Consider the following 17068-nt stretch of genomic DNA (forward strand, 5'->3'; position numbering starts at 1 on the left):
TACGTTTTTTTCAGGTAATTTTTATTGAATTTTTCTCTTTTTCTGAAGGCGACTTAAATTTATGAACAGAAACGTCTTAAAAAATAAGACAAAAGTGTCTTAATTCCAGGCCCTATTTTTTCTACTGCGTTAATTACCACCAGTGCAGCAAGAACTCGATGCTATTCACGTCCGAGCCACAATTTTTTCACCACCCATTGTCTTCGCCGGTAATTTTTCTCGAAGAAGTGTTTTGACAGGGCGATTAATCATCCTTCAACCGTTTTTTGTTTCAGGACCGGCATGTAAAGGACTCGAACCGAGATCCCCAGATGGATTCCAGTCAGGACTACCACCTGCTGTTGGGATATGAGAACAAAACTCACACTGTACTGCGATTCAGTCGTCAGTATGACACGTGCGACACACGGGATCTCAAGATCACGGTAAGTGGCCTTGGTTTATATTTTTTACAACTCTCATCTGGTTATGGTTACATGTTTCTACAACCATTACTCACGGTTATGCGTATTATGAGGCATCAGAAATACGGGGGATTCTCGGGTATCATGATTATTTCCTACGGGATCATCTCCCTATCCCTTTTATACCACTCTGCCTCCTCTCGGAGGGGCTGGTAAATGGCCACTTTCCGGGATTTCTAAACTCTGACCGTGAGCATGAACAACGCGGGAAACATTTATATTTATGCAGGGAGAAAATACGTGACGCGATTACGTTAGTTCCAGGAGTGACCGAGTTGAGGGGAAATCATATCATGATGAAGGAATTTCTTTATTACGATTTTTTATCATGGCTTTGAATATGTTAGGGCTGGGGGAGGTATGGTATTACCACTTCTGTGGGAAGTGAATACAAATTTTTTCTTTGTTGTGAGCATAATCATCCAGGAAGTTTGTAAAACGAAAAAATTCGTCTAATTTTTAATCAACATTTTCGATGGCCGATATCTCGCGATCAGCAGAGTGAAATTCAACAATTTTTCTTTCATTTTCGAGATACTTTTTCCACCTTCAATACGCGCATTGATTCACTCAAATCGTATCGCTCGGTTAGCAGATATTGACGTTTTAATACGCTCCACTCTACGGATCGTCTCTCCACTTCCCTGAAAGTGACTGATCTGAATACAATTTTCCGATCATTTAAAAAACCATCAACTAATGCAGGAAAATCTCCCGCAATCTGCCATACGTGCGCCACAGGCGACGTTTCGTTAAATTAGAATGTCAGAACGGAAACAATTTCCCCGTGTCACAGCGAAATCTCCGCATTTACCCCTCTCTCTCCCCTGTAAAATTTTCTTTCTTCCGTATCTCTCCCTCCCTAACCTTATCACAACGGCACCCGGGATTTGCATTTGTGCACGAAAAGAAAATTGTCTCTCCCGTCTTTTGTGGTAAGACACGTAGCTGACGTTGCAGGGAAACTTTTTTTATAATTTTTTTTTGTTACTCCTGTTTTTGATACAGCCCTCAGGTCACCCTGTGCAAATGCAGAAGGGAATTGCCCACGGGAATTCCACATACACACTCATTCATAGTTGCACTTCGGTATATCCCCGATATTTCTGTATCGAGAGTTGTAGAACTGCGGTGGGTAAATTGGATCGTTTGGGTGAAAGAGATCGATTTGCATTTTACGACTTCGTACACCGGTTATGATACCAATTCGTCCCAAGTTGTGGAGACCGCCTTTTTCACCCTCCTTCGTTTTATTCGCTAACTGCAGTCACGGTTCGTTTATTTCTTTTCCTCCTTGGCCGACTCCACCCATCTGTGTCTCGCTCGTTGACTCTAAACACTCGGTCACTCACACTTTGTTTTTTCTTTCGTTTCTTTCGCTGGCTTTTGTGGTTTAATTACTCCGAGTACATTACACAGGTTTTGCGTCGGTGATCCTATGTTTATCGCGACAGGTATCGATGTATTTTATCTCGATATGCGTCGATGCATTATTAAATCGTTCAATTTAACGAAAACTCGAGTTTCGTCGTTTTGATTTTTTGTGGAATCATTATTCAGTAGCGAAGCGGTAAAACGGTTCAACTCGATTTTGACAGTTTTCAATGAACATTTCAGAATCTAAGGCAGATAGCAAAATTTTTGTTATAACCTTTTCTGTAGAGCAAATTGAGAGCTATAAGAAACATTTTTACGAAAATTTCATTATCTCCCTTAGGTTCGGAGATATTCCTCGAAAACTCAGCTAAGAGCTAAGTCCACTTAAATCGTTGTACCGCTTCGCTACTGTATTGTAATTTTCGTTTTCTGATGTAATGTTAAGAAGTTGATTGTTTTTCGTTAATAAAATCATTTTGAATTTGTCGAATCATTCATGTAATTTTTGTTTTCCGATATAATGTTCGGAAATTGATTGGTTTTCGTGAATTATTAGAGGAGATTGATTCAACACGACAAAAGATTCCTTCAGGGGGACATACAATTGTTTGGCAGAACTAATTTTTTCTCTCAATGCACAGATAACAAAAATTCACCGCAATTTGGCACTGAATATTCATGTTTTGATGAAAAATTCAAGTAAATTGAAATTTCATTGAAATCTAAAATTTCTCGCCTAAATTGAATTCAATGCCACTCCCCCAAAAATTACTAGTCAACTGTCGACGAAATACATTTCTTTTCCGCCCGTACATATTATCCATCAGATGAAACAACACAGTCCTTGTCTAATGACGCCGAGTCAACAACCCAACTTCTGTGTAATGACACGAGATGAAAATCATTCGCTCCGAGTGAAATCAATCTACCATTTCCCGTGACAAGTATCGATGTCTTGTCCCCAGATAAACATCGACATTTGCCGCCCAGTGGTACATCATCCGATGAATAATCTCTCTTCAACATAATTTTTTTCTTCCCATTCGTCTCCATTCATTCCCGCTGTGCACTTCTCGCCGCAGACGTAACCCGAAACCCGAGAGAAACCGTACGACGATCGAGATCTTTCTGTTTCAATATTCCTCAGATCCAGACGGATCCGACGTATCCCCCAGACACTCGCCAACTCGAGCCTCACGCCTCTCTGAATAAATAAGGGAATTCGTTCGCGTTGTTTTTTCTTTCCTCTTCAGAATAATTATTTTTCTCTTTCATCCCCGAAAATTACTGCAGTTGATTGATTCATCATGAAACAATACATAGGGGGGATTAAAAAGTCGGACGGACGACACACACTGGGTACAATTTTATCAGCACAATGACAAACCGTCACAATGGATCCAGTACGGCTCGTCTATTTGCCTCGCGTGACATATTGAGGGACGGCTCTTTGCATTGTCCTGTGTTTTGTTAAACGTTAGGAGTTTTTTGTTCAATTTATCTGGGTGAATCTTGATGTGACCCCTAGGTGAGTGTAATATGTTGGTACGGGTCAATGGAGACATCTCTTCAATCATCGTCACACTGTAAACATGAGGTTTTTCATATTCAACGAGGTTTAGCTCTTTGAGGTTTCAAGTTATCTGCAGTCAAATCAATTGTTTTTGATGGACGAGAATGAAGGGATGTGGGTGAAGTAGTTGTGAACTGGAAATTGGAAAAAAACCACCGAGATAAAGTGGTTCTGGTTGCCGGATGCTTGTTACTGATTTGGAGAAACTCATGGTTATTTTGTTGTTTACAGTCAAAGCTATTTATGTTGTCAGAAAAAAATTTAAATTTCAGGGACGGTTGGATAGTCATTTTTGGGGGAGTGACATTGAATTTCATGTGGGAAGAGTAATCATGAAAATTCAAATTTTAATGAAAATTCAATGAAATTGGAGTTTTATTTATTTTTGTGGAATGATTGAATTGAAATGCGAAATTTAAGAGCAACGGGAAGGAGAGAATTTTTTTTTTAACATTCACGCATGTATTTACCTAAATTTTATTGATTTCTATCAATTTTTGTTGAATAATTGAACTGAAATTTATTGTTTCCATTGATTTTTCGATCAAAATTAAAATTTCCAATCCCAAAATTCCCTGAAATTCTAGTAGATGATATATTTGTAATAACAACGGATTGATAAATATCATAAAGATAGAATTATAAATTTCATAAGTATTTAAAATTTATGAAAGACACGAGAAACTTAAATTTTCGAAAAAAAAATACATTAATTATACAAAATTCAAGCAAAAGTTAAGTGCAAATTTGATTTATTTCTGTTTTTTTTCGCTCATTAAATTTTATTGCGACAGAGTTCTAAAGTTCAGAGAATTTTACTGAAAACTCAAGCATTTCTACCCCTTGACAAACCATTTTGAAGGAGTAAACAATTTTCCTCCAATGAATTTCAATTTTTTCCTCTTTTCATTTTTAATTGATTAAAAAAATTCAAAAAAAAATATCTGACTCGTTTTTAAAACTAATGTCGAAAGATAAAACTCTTGATCTGAAAGTAACAAAGTTTTATCAAAATCCATTAACCAAACAAATTTATATCCCCGCACAGCATACACTTAGGAACTCCCCCTTGACTTTAAACCCATTGGATATATTCCCTGACTCTCATTACGTCTAGGCACGCATGTGCCCTCACGTTGGGCTTGATTACGCCGATATTCGCTTGGCTGTAGTGCGTAATACACACACCAGTGTATAAACCCACCCCGTGATTGCTTGAACGCGTAACGGTTAATCCTTCGTGTCTGAATTGTGTACATAAACTCCTCTGCCGCACTCTCACCCCTCGCTACCGCTGTGGGTGGCTCATCTCAATATACGTTGTTTCCAGGGACAGTATTATCTGATGAGCAGGTCGAGCCCTGTGAGCCTCGGTAGACAATTTTAGAGTGAAAATTAGTAGTGGATTTATGGGTAGTACACGAGGTTGAGTGAGTCAAGGAGTGACTCAACTGTGTTGACTCATTTTTAGTCACTTGTTTGCACTAGGAATAAGATATTCATATCAAGAGATGATTAAAATCAACAGTTGAGAGATAAAACTTGATGACTCCATTTTTCATCACTCGCTAAATTCTGAAATTCCCGATAGTGCGGAATTTCAGAATGAAATGTTTGGAAACAATTTGAGGAGATGAATTTTTCAGCTGAAAAAATAATCACGACATTTCTTTCTAAATACAATCATTATCGAGATCGGCAATCCATTATTTCGATTTTGAAAACTAATTATTTATTCAATAAAAATTGACTGATTCCAGTTCTTTATTCTTTTTATTTTTCTTTATTCTTTGTATTTTCCTTTTTTTATAATAGTCCCTTATTTAGAGAGAGGAGAGAATAATTTTTGCGTGAAGGCGATGAAAAACAACAGTTGAATTTCCCATATTCACTTAAAATTTTGATTATTATAATAATTAGTGATTTGAGAATAAATGAAAAAACACATTTTCCGAGTGAATTTTCTCTGTTGCAAAAATAGTTTAAAATAATGATATTCTTCTAACTCTACTCATTACAAGAATAATTTAAACGCCAAGATGAAGAAAATAATCATTTAAATTTTCCATATTTCGTTAAAACCTTGATTATCTTCATAATAATTAATTTTACGATAAAATGTCAGAAAAGCATTTTTGTCGGAAATCTTCTCTGCTACAAAAATAATTTTATGACATTTCCACTTGGACCCACTCATTACAGAGATGATCACAGAAAACAAAAGAGATAATGAACAAAAATATATTTGTGCAGTTTAAAAAATTATTTCTGTTTCCAGAATGAATCATTAGAATTCAATTATTGAATAATATATGTCTGTTTGTTTTTTATCAGTTACAAGTGTTCCACTTTGAGAATAGACACAGGATAATTCACACTTTATTTTAAATTTCTCACAGATTCAGGTCAAATTTAATTAAAATTAATATCAGCAACCACTCGACAATGAAGTTGTCCACGTAGGTGTAAATTGGCAAGTTAAATTGGTGAATGTAACGTGTAGTAACTGTCTCTGGGTATTCATCTAATCCTGCTGACGCTCTCGGAGAATCGATTGAGAATGCGTTTGTGGGACTAGACAACACGAATTGGAAATTCATATGCAGGGACCATTGGCAATGTGCGATATACGGGGCAACATTTGGACTGGCTGTAATGGAATAAGCGTGAAATTAAGCGGACCATTGTAGTTTAGCATACCCTGTTTTCATCAGGTATTAATATTGCTCTGTCGCCAGAAAATCGTTACCACTGGAATTGAGGGACCCCAGAATACCGGAAATATTACGAATTATTAGTATTATACTGGAGAATCGATCCTTTATTTCATGAATAATGAAGAGGAATGAAAAGTTCGTTCGGGAGAATGTGTCAAATAAGTTGATGAGGGAAGTTTATTATTCATTTTGAAATTATATAATCATGAATGGTTTAATGGATTTTACATTTTTATTATTCCAATTTCACTCAAATGTCGCCATTGATAAAAGGAACTAGGTGAATATTTGAATGAAGAATTTTATTTTTTAAAACTTTAAAAAATATTGTTCTTTTCCTTATTTTTAATCAATTTAAAAAATGCTGAAACAAATTATTCGACTTGTTTTTCAAACGAATGTCTAAAGATAAAATCCTTCAACTCGACATAACGACGTTTTATCAATGTTACGAATTATTGCTATCATTATGGGGAATCAATACTTTATTTCATGAATCATAAAGAGGAATGAAAAGTTAGTTCGACGTAATGTGTTAAATAAGTTGATAAGTGAAGTTTATTATTCATTTTGAAATTATATAATCATGAATGGTTTAATGAATTTTACATTTTCATCATCCCAATTTCATTCAAACGTCTCGAGCTGTGAGAGAATTATAATTACAAATATCAACTTTTGAGTAGTCGACGTAGATGAATAATTGAATCAACAATTTTGGTGTTTTGATTTTCTTATTTTTTAACGATTCAAAAAAATCATTCAAAAAAAGAATTTACTTGTTTTTTAAACGAATGTTCAAATATAAAACTCTTCATCTCAAAATAACAGTTTTATCCATATTACGGATGATTACTATCATTACTGGGGAATCAATACTTTATTTCATGAATAATAAAAAGGAATGAAATATTCGTTGGACAGAATGTGCCAGAAAAGTTGATGAGAAAAGTTTATAATTCATCCTGAAATTATATAATCATGACTGGTTTAATGGATTTTACATTTTTATTATTCAAATTTCTCGATCGGTGAGAGAATTAACATTACAAATATGAATTTTTGAGCGGTCGATCCACATAAATAATTAAAAGAGACAGAAAACGATTCATCGTCGACTCATACCGATATTCTACTGTAAAAAAATACAATTTCTGTCCAGATAAATGATTTATTTGAATTAATTAAACTCAAAATAAACCAAAAAGCATTTCCATGCCCTGAGTACACGACTCCATTCATCTCCAACGCAAATATTATTCAAATAAACGAAAAACTTGAAATTAAAAATTACCAAAGGGACTAGTTATCAGATCAAAGTTGTTGAATCCCCGATGGAAATTAATTCTCAGTTCTGAAATGCCACTGCAAAAGTAATTTTGATGAATTTAACATTCCTCAATGAATCCACTCTACATTTTTCAACCCGACAGATCAATGTAAAAGACATGAAATATTGACATTTTCACATGAGCCCTGTCAATGACCTAGAATGTAATGAAATGCTGTCGTATCCCCCGATATGTGACATGCAAAATCAGCACAGGAGGAATTGGAAACGTGACGTTTTTCAACCACGCGGGTGTTTCCCTCCCCGTTCTCCCCCCTATTTTTTTATGTCACGATAATATGAGCATCGAAGTTAATGTAAAAATGGAGGCATCAAAATTCAATGGGAAATGGAATTAACGCTGTTACCTCTTGAATCGCAATAGCAATTTTAATTCAATTTGTTTTTCGACATGAAGAATCAAATTAAAATCCAATATGTCGGGGGCATGTTTTTTTTTCTCATCACAGTGTGTTCAATGAATTGATCAGAAATAAAGGAGAACAATCGTGAACAGTGTTGTATTACATACCGCGATCCCCTTTAAATTGCTCTCCATTCGATTTGGAGAGATAAATTGATCGAACTTACTTGTCCGTATTTAATGACAGTTTCAAAGGCACAACTGGCTCTTTTGTGAGCCCTTCCAATTGTAAGAAAACTCAGTAGATAGCATTTACTTTGAAGAGTTTACTCTTGTGATGCCCCGAGGCATCGTCATAGAGCGACCACTGTGATTTCACCCCTTCTCTCCCTTCGTTTCACCTTTTTTTTTGTTCCTGATATCTTCTGGTTGGAGAGAAATTTTTAACTAGCGAGAAAAACTTCTCTATTCAACCTGACAAACGTCCCACCAGTGAGTCAAACTCTCTTTCTTGTACTTTATTTCGAGGTTCTTTGAATTTTATTTCGCTTGATATCATGATTGAAGGAAATCATGACTGTGAAATAAAGTTATGAAGTTGATTTAAAGCAGATTTTCAATGATTTCAACTATCACGCGATATGATCTGATGACTGCTGGGGCTTTCAAATAATTTCAGCAATTCGAATTCAATGATTTCTGAGACGTTGATGTCATCGAAATCGCGCCCTATCAATCTCCATTAATTAACATTCAATTAATCGATTAGTTTCTTTAATTTTCGAATTTTTTTGAAAATCGGTTGTCCCACGATAACTAAAAAAAATGTTCTGCACTGATTGAATGATGGCTTGAAAAATTTGATTGGATGTGCTTTTGACCGAGTTCGGAGATGAAGGCGATAGCAACAATCGTTATTTTGATTTATTTCAAAATTTGCAAAAATTTGTATTTTTGGAAAATCAGAATTCCGGGGATATCTTTGAATATCATGCTTCAAATAAATTCAATCGTAGCTTAAAATATGTGTTTTAATGCCATTGAGTCGAAGTTAAAAGATGATTACGATAGCTATTTGGTTGATTTGATTTTTATAATGATTGTTGAGAATTTCGAATTTTTCTTGAATTTCCCTGAAAGTGAGCTTTCTGATGGTTTCTTCAAATGTGATGTTTCAAATTCATTCAAGTATGTATAAATAAAATTTTTCTGTTAATATTTTATGTACGGGCTGAGGGGAGAGATAGAACCGTAAAAAAGACAATGAGTTGTATAGAAGAAAGGAATATCAAGAATAATGATAATGATAACATTCAACTAAGTTCAAAATCTGACAAAATTAGTTGAAAAAGAATCTTATTCAATTTAATAAAATGAAATAAACAATGAATTATACTTGATAGGAGGAAATGATGTGCAAAATAACCATTCGGAAGCAATTTGCTAATTTATTAGCAAAAATAACTGAACTGTACGCAATACCAGAGCAATTTCCCATTTGTTTTTGGATTTATCCAGTGTCAGGGGTAAAATATTTCGGTGTTAAAATCAACTCATTATTTAAATTAATAATACCAAATTACTCGTACTGATTTCATGTCATTTAGAATTATTTTTACATATTCATCATTCCATTAAAAGACAGAATAAAATAATGAAAATTCTCTCAATGCCATAATTTCCCCTTTTTTAAGCAAGAATAATGAATCTTCAATCAGGCATTCTTTTATCTCGTTTTAGCTCTCTATATACTTATAAATGAAACATTTTTCATTCGATTATTTCCCCGTTCGTAATGATGAAAGTCCAAGGAAGTTGATGAAGACGGAAAAGAAGAAAAAACATAATCTCGAGCCATGAATATTCTCGTTATCTCCGCGGTGTAATTAATCTCGCGGCTGTCTTTGGAGGTGGCTGTGAAGTTGATTAGTGCGTTAATGGCCAACAGTGAGATTGGTCAGACAAGATGCAATACTATCGTCTCGAGTGTCTCTCTTCGAGGTACATTTTTATCGCCGGGTTTGCTCAGTGCAATCCCCTCTCCGGCCTCTGCCCTTTCATTCCGAATGGTTGCTTGGAAGCGGCACGCGCCGTCAGACTCGATTCCAAATTCTTCAGTTGTGTAATATAATATACTTGGGCGATGGGAACGGGGGAGATAACGCAATTAAACCGGTTTCTGGGGTTTTATTAATTGAGGTGCGGTGAATTAGTATCGTACATGTGTTGGGATTCGTATGTCGACTAGTGACAAATTGGTTAATTGAGCATGAATGGTTTTGTTTATGATGAATGCAGAAAACAACCATTAGAATCGTTTTGTTTGTTATTTATGAATGAAGTGATTTATTAAATTTGAATAAAGTGGCACGTTTTGGGAAATTTTGTCATGTGACGGTTTTAATGAAATTTGAAGGAATTTCTGAATGGAAAATTCATAAATTGATGGAAATATCATATTCATAACGAAAAATTTATATTCTGTTTGAAAATTCAATTTTGGAGAATTCTCGTCTTCCTGGTGCTCAAATATCCTAAATTCAAGGAATTTTTTCATTAAAATTTCACAATTTGATGGAAAAATCGATGGAAACTCTGAACTACAGTTCAATAATTTCCAGAAAATTAGAAAAAATTCGGAAAATTCAGTACAATTTTGTACTAAATATTTATATTTCGGCTAAAAATTTAACTAAGTTAAGGAATTCTTACTTTCTTGTGTTTCAAAACTCGAAATTTGTTGAATTTCTTTATTGAAAATTTAAATTTGATGCAAAAATCGCTGGAAATGTCAAACTTTAGTGCAATAATTCTACGAAAATTCGAAATTTCATGAAATTGCATTTGTCCTTCAACTGTGAATGCAAATAATTCATTTCTCCATCGGTATAATTACATTCCTTTCCCAAATTTCTCCCCCCATCTTCGTAAAAACTTTTCCACCCATTTTTCTCCATCTAATATATCACAGAATTTGAGACAACGACTTGAAACAAAAATGCATAAAAAAATCTTGATTCGATAAATTTTCATCAGGTCAGTATTTTATCGATACTTCACCGATGACTGAGAAGCGCAAGAGCCATAAATCCATGAGAACTATGACGCATACCCTGAGCGAGTGTAGGTGGGGTAAACGTCGGCTTACAGGATTTATTGACGCGTGTCTATAATGCACCGGAGCAAGTAATTTTTTTCACTAAACGCCGGGAGGAAAAATAGAACGAATGAATAAAAAAACCTGGTCTTCTTGATTACGACGGAACTACGGACGCGTTAATCACGTGCCCGCTGACATTTCCGATATTGTTCGAACGTCAACGAGATACTCCGAGCGTAACACCATGGCACAGTTACAGGGTTTTTTGTAATTATTTTTTTTCACCAGCCGGGGTAGAAATACAACTATGAAGTATTATTTTGAAATGTTGACGCTATCACGCTGGCACTGAAAGTTTAATCCCTGCTGTACCCTGGGGTATGCCAACGTCGTACAATCTCCATCCTCTCAAAAGTTCTGTATTTATAAAAAAAAATTTCTGCTCGTTTACTCTCTCAACTTTTCGCTTATGCGAGTTTTGCTTGAACAGTATCGTTATGATTTTGAGATATTTGGCTGGGATTAAGGTTTTCGTTTAACTTTCGGAGGGTTCAGGGAACCGTGGAGTGGGGCCTTGAGGGCGGATGAACAGTGTGATTGTCTTTCTATTCTCATTACATTCTTCGGGATGGAGTCCTTGATACCGGAAAATAATTAGATTTTTTATTTTGTGGGAATCCGCAGAGCAATAATTATTTTTTATTTTTTTTATTTTGTGGTTATTCTGGAGTTAATTGAAAAAATGTGAATAAATGTCGGTCGATTGATTCAATATTTCCTTGAGTATCAGCGATGAATGTAAAATTTTAAAAACTTCTGTATCCAACATTCTAAAATCGTCTTATATCTCAGGAATAACTCCGCATTTATACTCGTTAATAATTGCCCCAGATATATAAAATTCTGATCTGTAAACGGTTTCTTCCGTTGGTTATGTCATGAGAAGAAAACCCTGAATACGCAGTTCGCATCGTATTCTTGGGGATTGACTTCTCGATGAAAGAGAATATTTGAATTTTGTATTTTGTCTCCATCATGATGAGAGAGGTATTTTATTGCGGACATTTTCTCCTCAAAGCAGTAATTTTCGAGATAATGAAAAAACGCGAATAAATGTAATGGGAAAATAATGCTATTTTTTAATTTGTCATAATTCTGATGAGAAAAGTTTTTTGAAATTGTCTCCTGGAAAAAGTTATTCCCGTGATAAATACAAAAAAAAGATGAATTCACTCCTTCAACCTGAAGCTATCAATATTTCCTCGAGTATCAGCGATGAATTTGAAAGTAAAAAAAACCTGCGATACATTTTCTCGATTAACGGATCAATTATCCTGTATCTGACATTCTGAAATCCTCTCAATAATCCCTCCAATATTAACTGCATCTGAATATCCCAGGAATAACTCCGTATTTCTACTCGTCAGTAATTTCCCCAGACGTGCATAAAATTCCAATGTACAAGCGGTTTGTTTTTTCATTTAAAAGTAATGGAAAAACCCCTGTCCCTGATGCACTAATACGCATCATATATTTAGGGATGAAATTCTGGGCATGGGAGAATAATATTCTTTATTTCGTCATAATTCTGATGAGAGAACTCTTTCGACATTCCATCTTCCAAGAAGTTACTCCCGTGATAAATGAAAACAAATCGAAAAAAGAATAAAAATATCAGTCAATTGATTGAATTCATCCTTTCAACCTTAAGGTATCAATATTTCCTCGAGTATCAGCGATGAATTTAAAAGTAAAAAAAAATTGCGATACATTTTCTCGATTAAAGAATCAATTATCCTGTATCTGACATTCTGAAATCTTCTCAATAATCCTCAAAATTAACTGCAACTGAATATCCCAGGAATAACTCTGCATTAATACACGTTAATAATTTCCCTAAACACATAAAATTCCAATATTCAAGCGGTTTTTTTTCTATTTAAAAATAATAGAAAAACCCCCTGTCATGAAGTCCCTCCCATGTCAATGAAATTTTGGACATAGGAGAATAATATTTTTTATTTATTCATAATTCTGACGAGAGAACTCTTTCGACATTTTATCCTCGAAGAATTTATTCCCGTGATAATTGAAAAAAAAAATCAAAAAAAGTATAAAAATATCAGTCAGTTGATTGAATTCATCCTTCAACCTTAAGCTATCAATATTTCCTCGAGTATCAGCGATGAATTTAAAGGTAAAAAAACTCTGCGATACATTTTCTCGATTGAAGAATCAATTATCCTGTATCTGACAATCTGAAATCCTCTCAATAATCCTCAACATTAACTGCAACGGAATATCCCAGGAGTAACTCTGCATTCATACACGTTAATAATTTCCCTAAACACATAAAATTCCAATATTCAAGCGGTTTTTTTTTTATTTAAAAATAATAGAAAAACCCCCTGTCATGAAGTCCCTCCCATGTCAATGAAATTTTGGACATAGGAGAATAATATTTTTTATTTATTCATAATTCTGACGAGAGAACTCTTTCGACATTTTATCCTCGAAGAATTTATTCCCGTGATAATTGAAAAAAAAAATCAAAAAAAGTATAAAAATATCAGTCAGTTGATTGAATTCATCCCTTCAACCTTAAGCTATCAATATTTCCTCGAGTATCAGCGATGAATTTAAAGGTAAAAAAACTCTGCGATACATTTTCTCGATTGAAGAATCAATTATCCTGTATCTGACAATCTGAAATCCTCTCAATAATCCTCAACATTAACTGCAACGGAATATCCCAGGAGTAACTCTGCATTCATACACGTTAATAATTTCCCTAAACACATAAAATTCCAATATTCAAGCGGTTTTTTTTTCATTTAAAAATAATAGAAAAAACCGCTGTCATGAAATCCTTCCCATGTCAATGAAATTCTGGACATGGGAGAATAATATTTTTTATTTCATCATAATTGCGACATTCTATCCTCCAAGAAGTTATTCCCATGAATATTATTGATAAATGAAAAAAAAGCGAAAACGCGAATAAACATCAGTAAATTGATTGAATTCATCCCTTCAACCTTAAGCTATCAATATTTCCTCGAGTATCAGCGATGAATTTAAAGGTAAAAAAACTCTGCGATACATTTTCTCGATTGAAGAATCAATTATCCTGTATCTGACATTCTGAAATCCTCTCAATAATCCTCAACATCGTCTGTAATCACATCCCAGGAATAATCCAGCATTAAAACTCGTTGAAAATTTCCCCCGGCACGACCACACGAGATTAACTATTAATCGCCGCTTTTCTGAAGATAAAATTCCTATCTGCGAGCGGTTTATTCCATCCAAAAATACCCCAACGAATATGTCTCATATCACGAAAAAAAAACCCTCGAATGATAGCCAGTTCAAGACATAAAGAGTTGTACCACTTAGGGAAAAAAGAACTGATGGTGAAGCTAAAAATAAAATGAAAGTAGAATTGAGTCCAGTGACAGCTTCAAAAGCGCACACGTCCGGATGTTCTTTTACGGCTTTGGATAAAGGGACTTTGGGCTTAAGTCTCACTGGGTGCAACAGTCTTCAGAGACCTCTCGTTTCGGGACTATATGCCAACCGGGATCAACGAAGCCACACCAAGTGATCCTGCACCGGGATAACCACCGCTTCTCTCATCCACCCTCCCCACACCCAACGTAATAAACTAGGAACCTCTGGACTATTTCCCTTTCGACCCCTTTATCCACTCAAATCTGTTCGTCTCGCTCACTACGTGGCACTCTCCATCGTAAAATGGGATGAAAAAAAATTTTAATCAAACTTTGGCGAGCGATATCGGTGCTGCCAGTCGAGCGTATGGTACTAGCAAAATACATCACATGCATGCCGTTACAGAATATTCAACTATAGGGAGGTTGAGAATTTGTAATAGTTCTGGCAGTGTGGGCGGTATTAATATTTTATTGGGTGAGAAATTTCAGGGGGAATACGGTTTTTACGTTTTAACGAGAGATATTTCGGAATTGTATGAATTTCAAGGAATTTCGACAGTGGAAATTCAAAATTTTATTGCGGAAAATCGTAAAGTTCAGGTCAATTGCTTCATGAAATTTAAAGTTGATCCACTCTTACGGCTTGAGTTATCGAGTGTTTTCACAAAATGGGAATTGTAAAAATTGTTTTTGTATCTAAATTATTGGAATGAATTGTAGAGGTCGTGGGCTTAACAATTATCTTATATTACTGTTTAATTTTTGTCAAACGTATGAATTAACAAGTCTTCAATTGACAATTGATAATTACTCGTGGCATCGTAAATAAACGAGTGCCAATATATTTCTCACGTTTTTAAGAAAAAAAACGGATTTTAATCTTTTATTTGAACAGGTCAACATTTGAGACTTTTTACATAAGAGTCTGTGATAAATAATGGTTTTTAGACATTTTTATTCACAGAAACGACAACGACAATTAAATGGTGATGAAAATTACGATTCTATATCTCATCGAGTTCTCGGGTAATTGTTTCTAGCCTTGAAAAAACTCCTAAATGAAAAATAATCTCCTGAGGGTAGAACTACCTTGATATAATTCCGGGAAATTCAGTTGAATATATTCAATAATTTCCAATGAATTAAAAATTTCATTATTCTTTCGCTTTAAAATTGCACCCAATGCACGGAGAGAAATATTCAATAAAAATTACGTATCTTTTCCGTAATTCCGGAGCAAAATGTGGTTGTAGGAAATTTTACGGAACTGCCACGGAATTTTTCCGGCGCGTTCCGTAATTTTCATCTGAATCTCCTGTGAAAAATTACGATACCGTCACTTAAATTTTCTGAATGGATTCCGTAATCGGTGAGTGAATTGTGAGTTCCGTAATTTTTACTGAACATTCCTCTCCGTGTGTCAATCTTCTCAAACTCATCAGTCAACTATCCCCGAAATTTCAATTATTCTCCACCAACCTAGAAACCTCTCATCCCCCTGAACTTCTTTTGAGCCAAATGAGACTAGATTTGTCCAAATCGTATTATTTGCCCGGGAAATATTGTCAATGACGTCCGTTCTACCCCATTCTCTCTCACACATTTATTTCCCTCCAAGTACTTTAATTTTTCCTCCGGCGCTGAGGAACTCAAGCATCCGCATCTTCACCTTAAAAAAGACCCAGACAACTCCGCGCACCGCAGAGTCCACCGGGGCGTTAACCACCGTCCCATTCTGCCCCCACCCCTCGCAAGTAGAGGGTTGAAGCTTGTGCAGAGCTATACGTCAAGACAATAAGTGCCATTAAGATAACGCCCGCGCCGGATAACCTCACTCCTCTCCACCGCTTTTATTCTCTCCACTTCCTTCCCACCACACACCGCACAAGCGCCCCCCAAGATCCGGTAATGGAGAATTCCATTTTACCCGAGAAGTTATTTTTACCGTTGCGTTAGAAACGCCCGAAGACCTCTTGCTTTTGGAACAATCCAATCTCTGGATTGTGTGGTGCAGCGGGTCCTCCTCCTCCTCCCCCCCCCCTCCCCGCGTCCCCTCCCGCAGAGGGAAAAGAGTCTGAGAAAAGAGGCCATCCATGGTTAACTATCACCCCTTGGGTCCTCCTTCGCGTTGATATATATCAAACTGAATTAACGAAAAGAAAAATGTTATTCTCTCATTAAATTGAAACGCACCCTCTCGCAACGTTTAATTAGGGCGCATTCTCTGTTTTTTGAGGGTTCATTATCTTTTTCATTACCGGGGGATAAACAATGGGGGTTGGTTATTATGGTGGACATCACTGGGAAACTAGTGTCTTCAAGACGTCTGGATTTAAGACATTAGCCGCAAAGATTTGTGTCTTGGAATGAGACGTTTTTTACATGTAGAAACAAGACATAATGTCTGGAAATATATATCAGCAAATTTAAGGTATTTACTCATTTTTTATTTTTCTTAACGTAATGCGTTGCAAGTTCGAGAATTTGCAACTGCACAGAGAGAAATATTTATATTTATAAAAAAATATTTATATTAGACGGCTCAGAATTACGTTTTTCTACGTCCTACATCCTATACAAGATAAATTAAATTATTTTTTTTTGGCGATTTCGTTTTTCGCGATTATCTCGGAAACTATAAGAGATAGAGCCTTAAAACCTATCCCATTCGATTCCTGAGGAAATTTG

The 17068-nt window shown here is 35.3% G+C and overlaps 1 protein-coding gene across 1 annotated transcript in view; it reads left to right on the plus strand.

Moving 5' to 3' along the window:
* The window catches only part of LOC107040100 (MOXD1 homolog 2), a 168002-nt gene that overhangs the window by 124849 nt on the left and 26085 nt on the right, over positions 1–17068 (plus strand). The window contains exon 3 of the mRNA XM_015260047.2: positions 276–425. Within this exon, the coding sequence (XP_015115533.1) occupies positions 276–425 (150 nt within the window). The remainder of the gene's footprint in view (positions 1–275; positions 426–17068) is intronic.

This window comes from Diachasma alloeum, unplaced genomic scaffold, assembly GCF_001412515.2.
Source record: "Diachasma alloeum isolate Michigan unplaced genomic scaffold, Dall2.0 Dall_scaffold_00316, whole genome shotgun sequence".
NCBI classification, from domain to species: Eukaryota; Metazoa; Arthropoda; class Insecta; order Hymenoptera; family Braconidae; genus Diachasma; species Diachasma alloeum.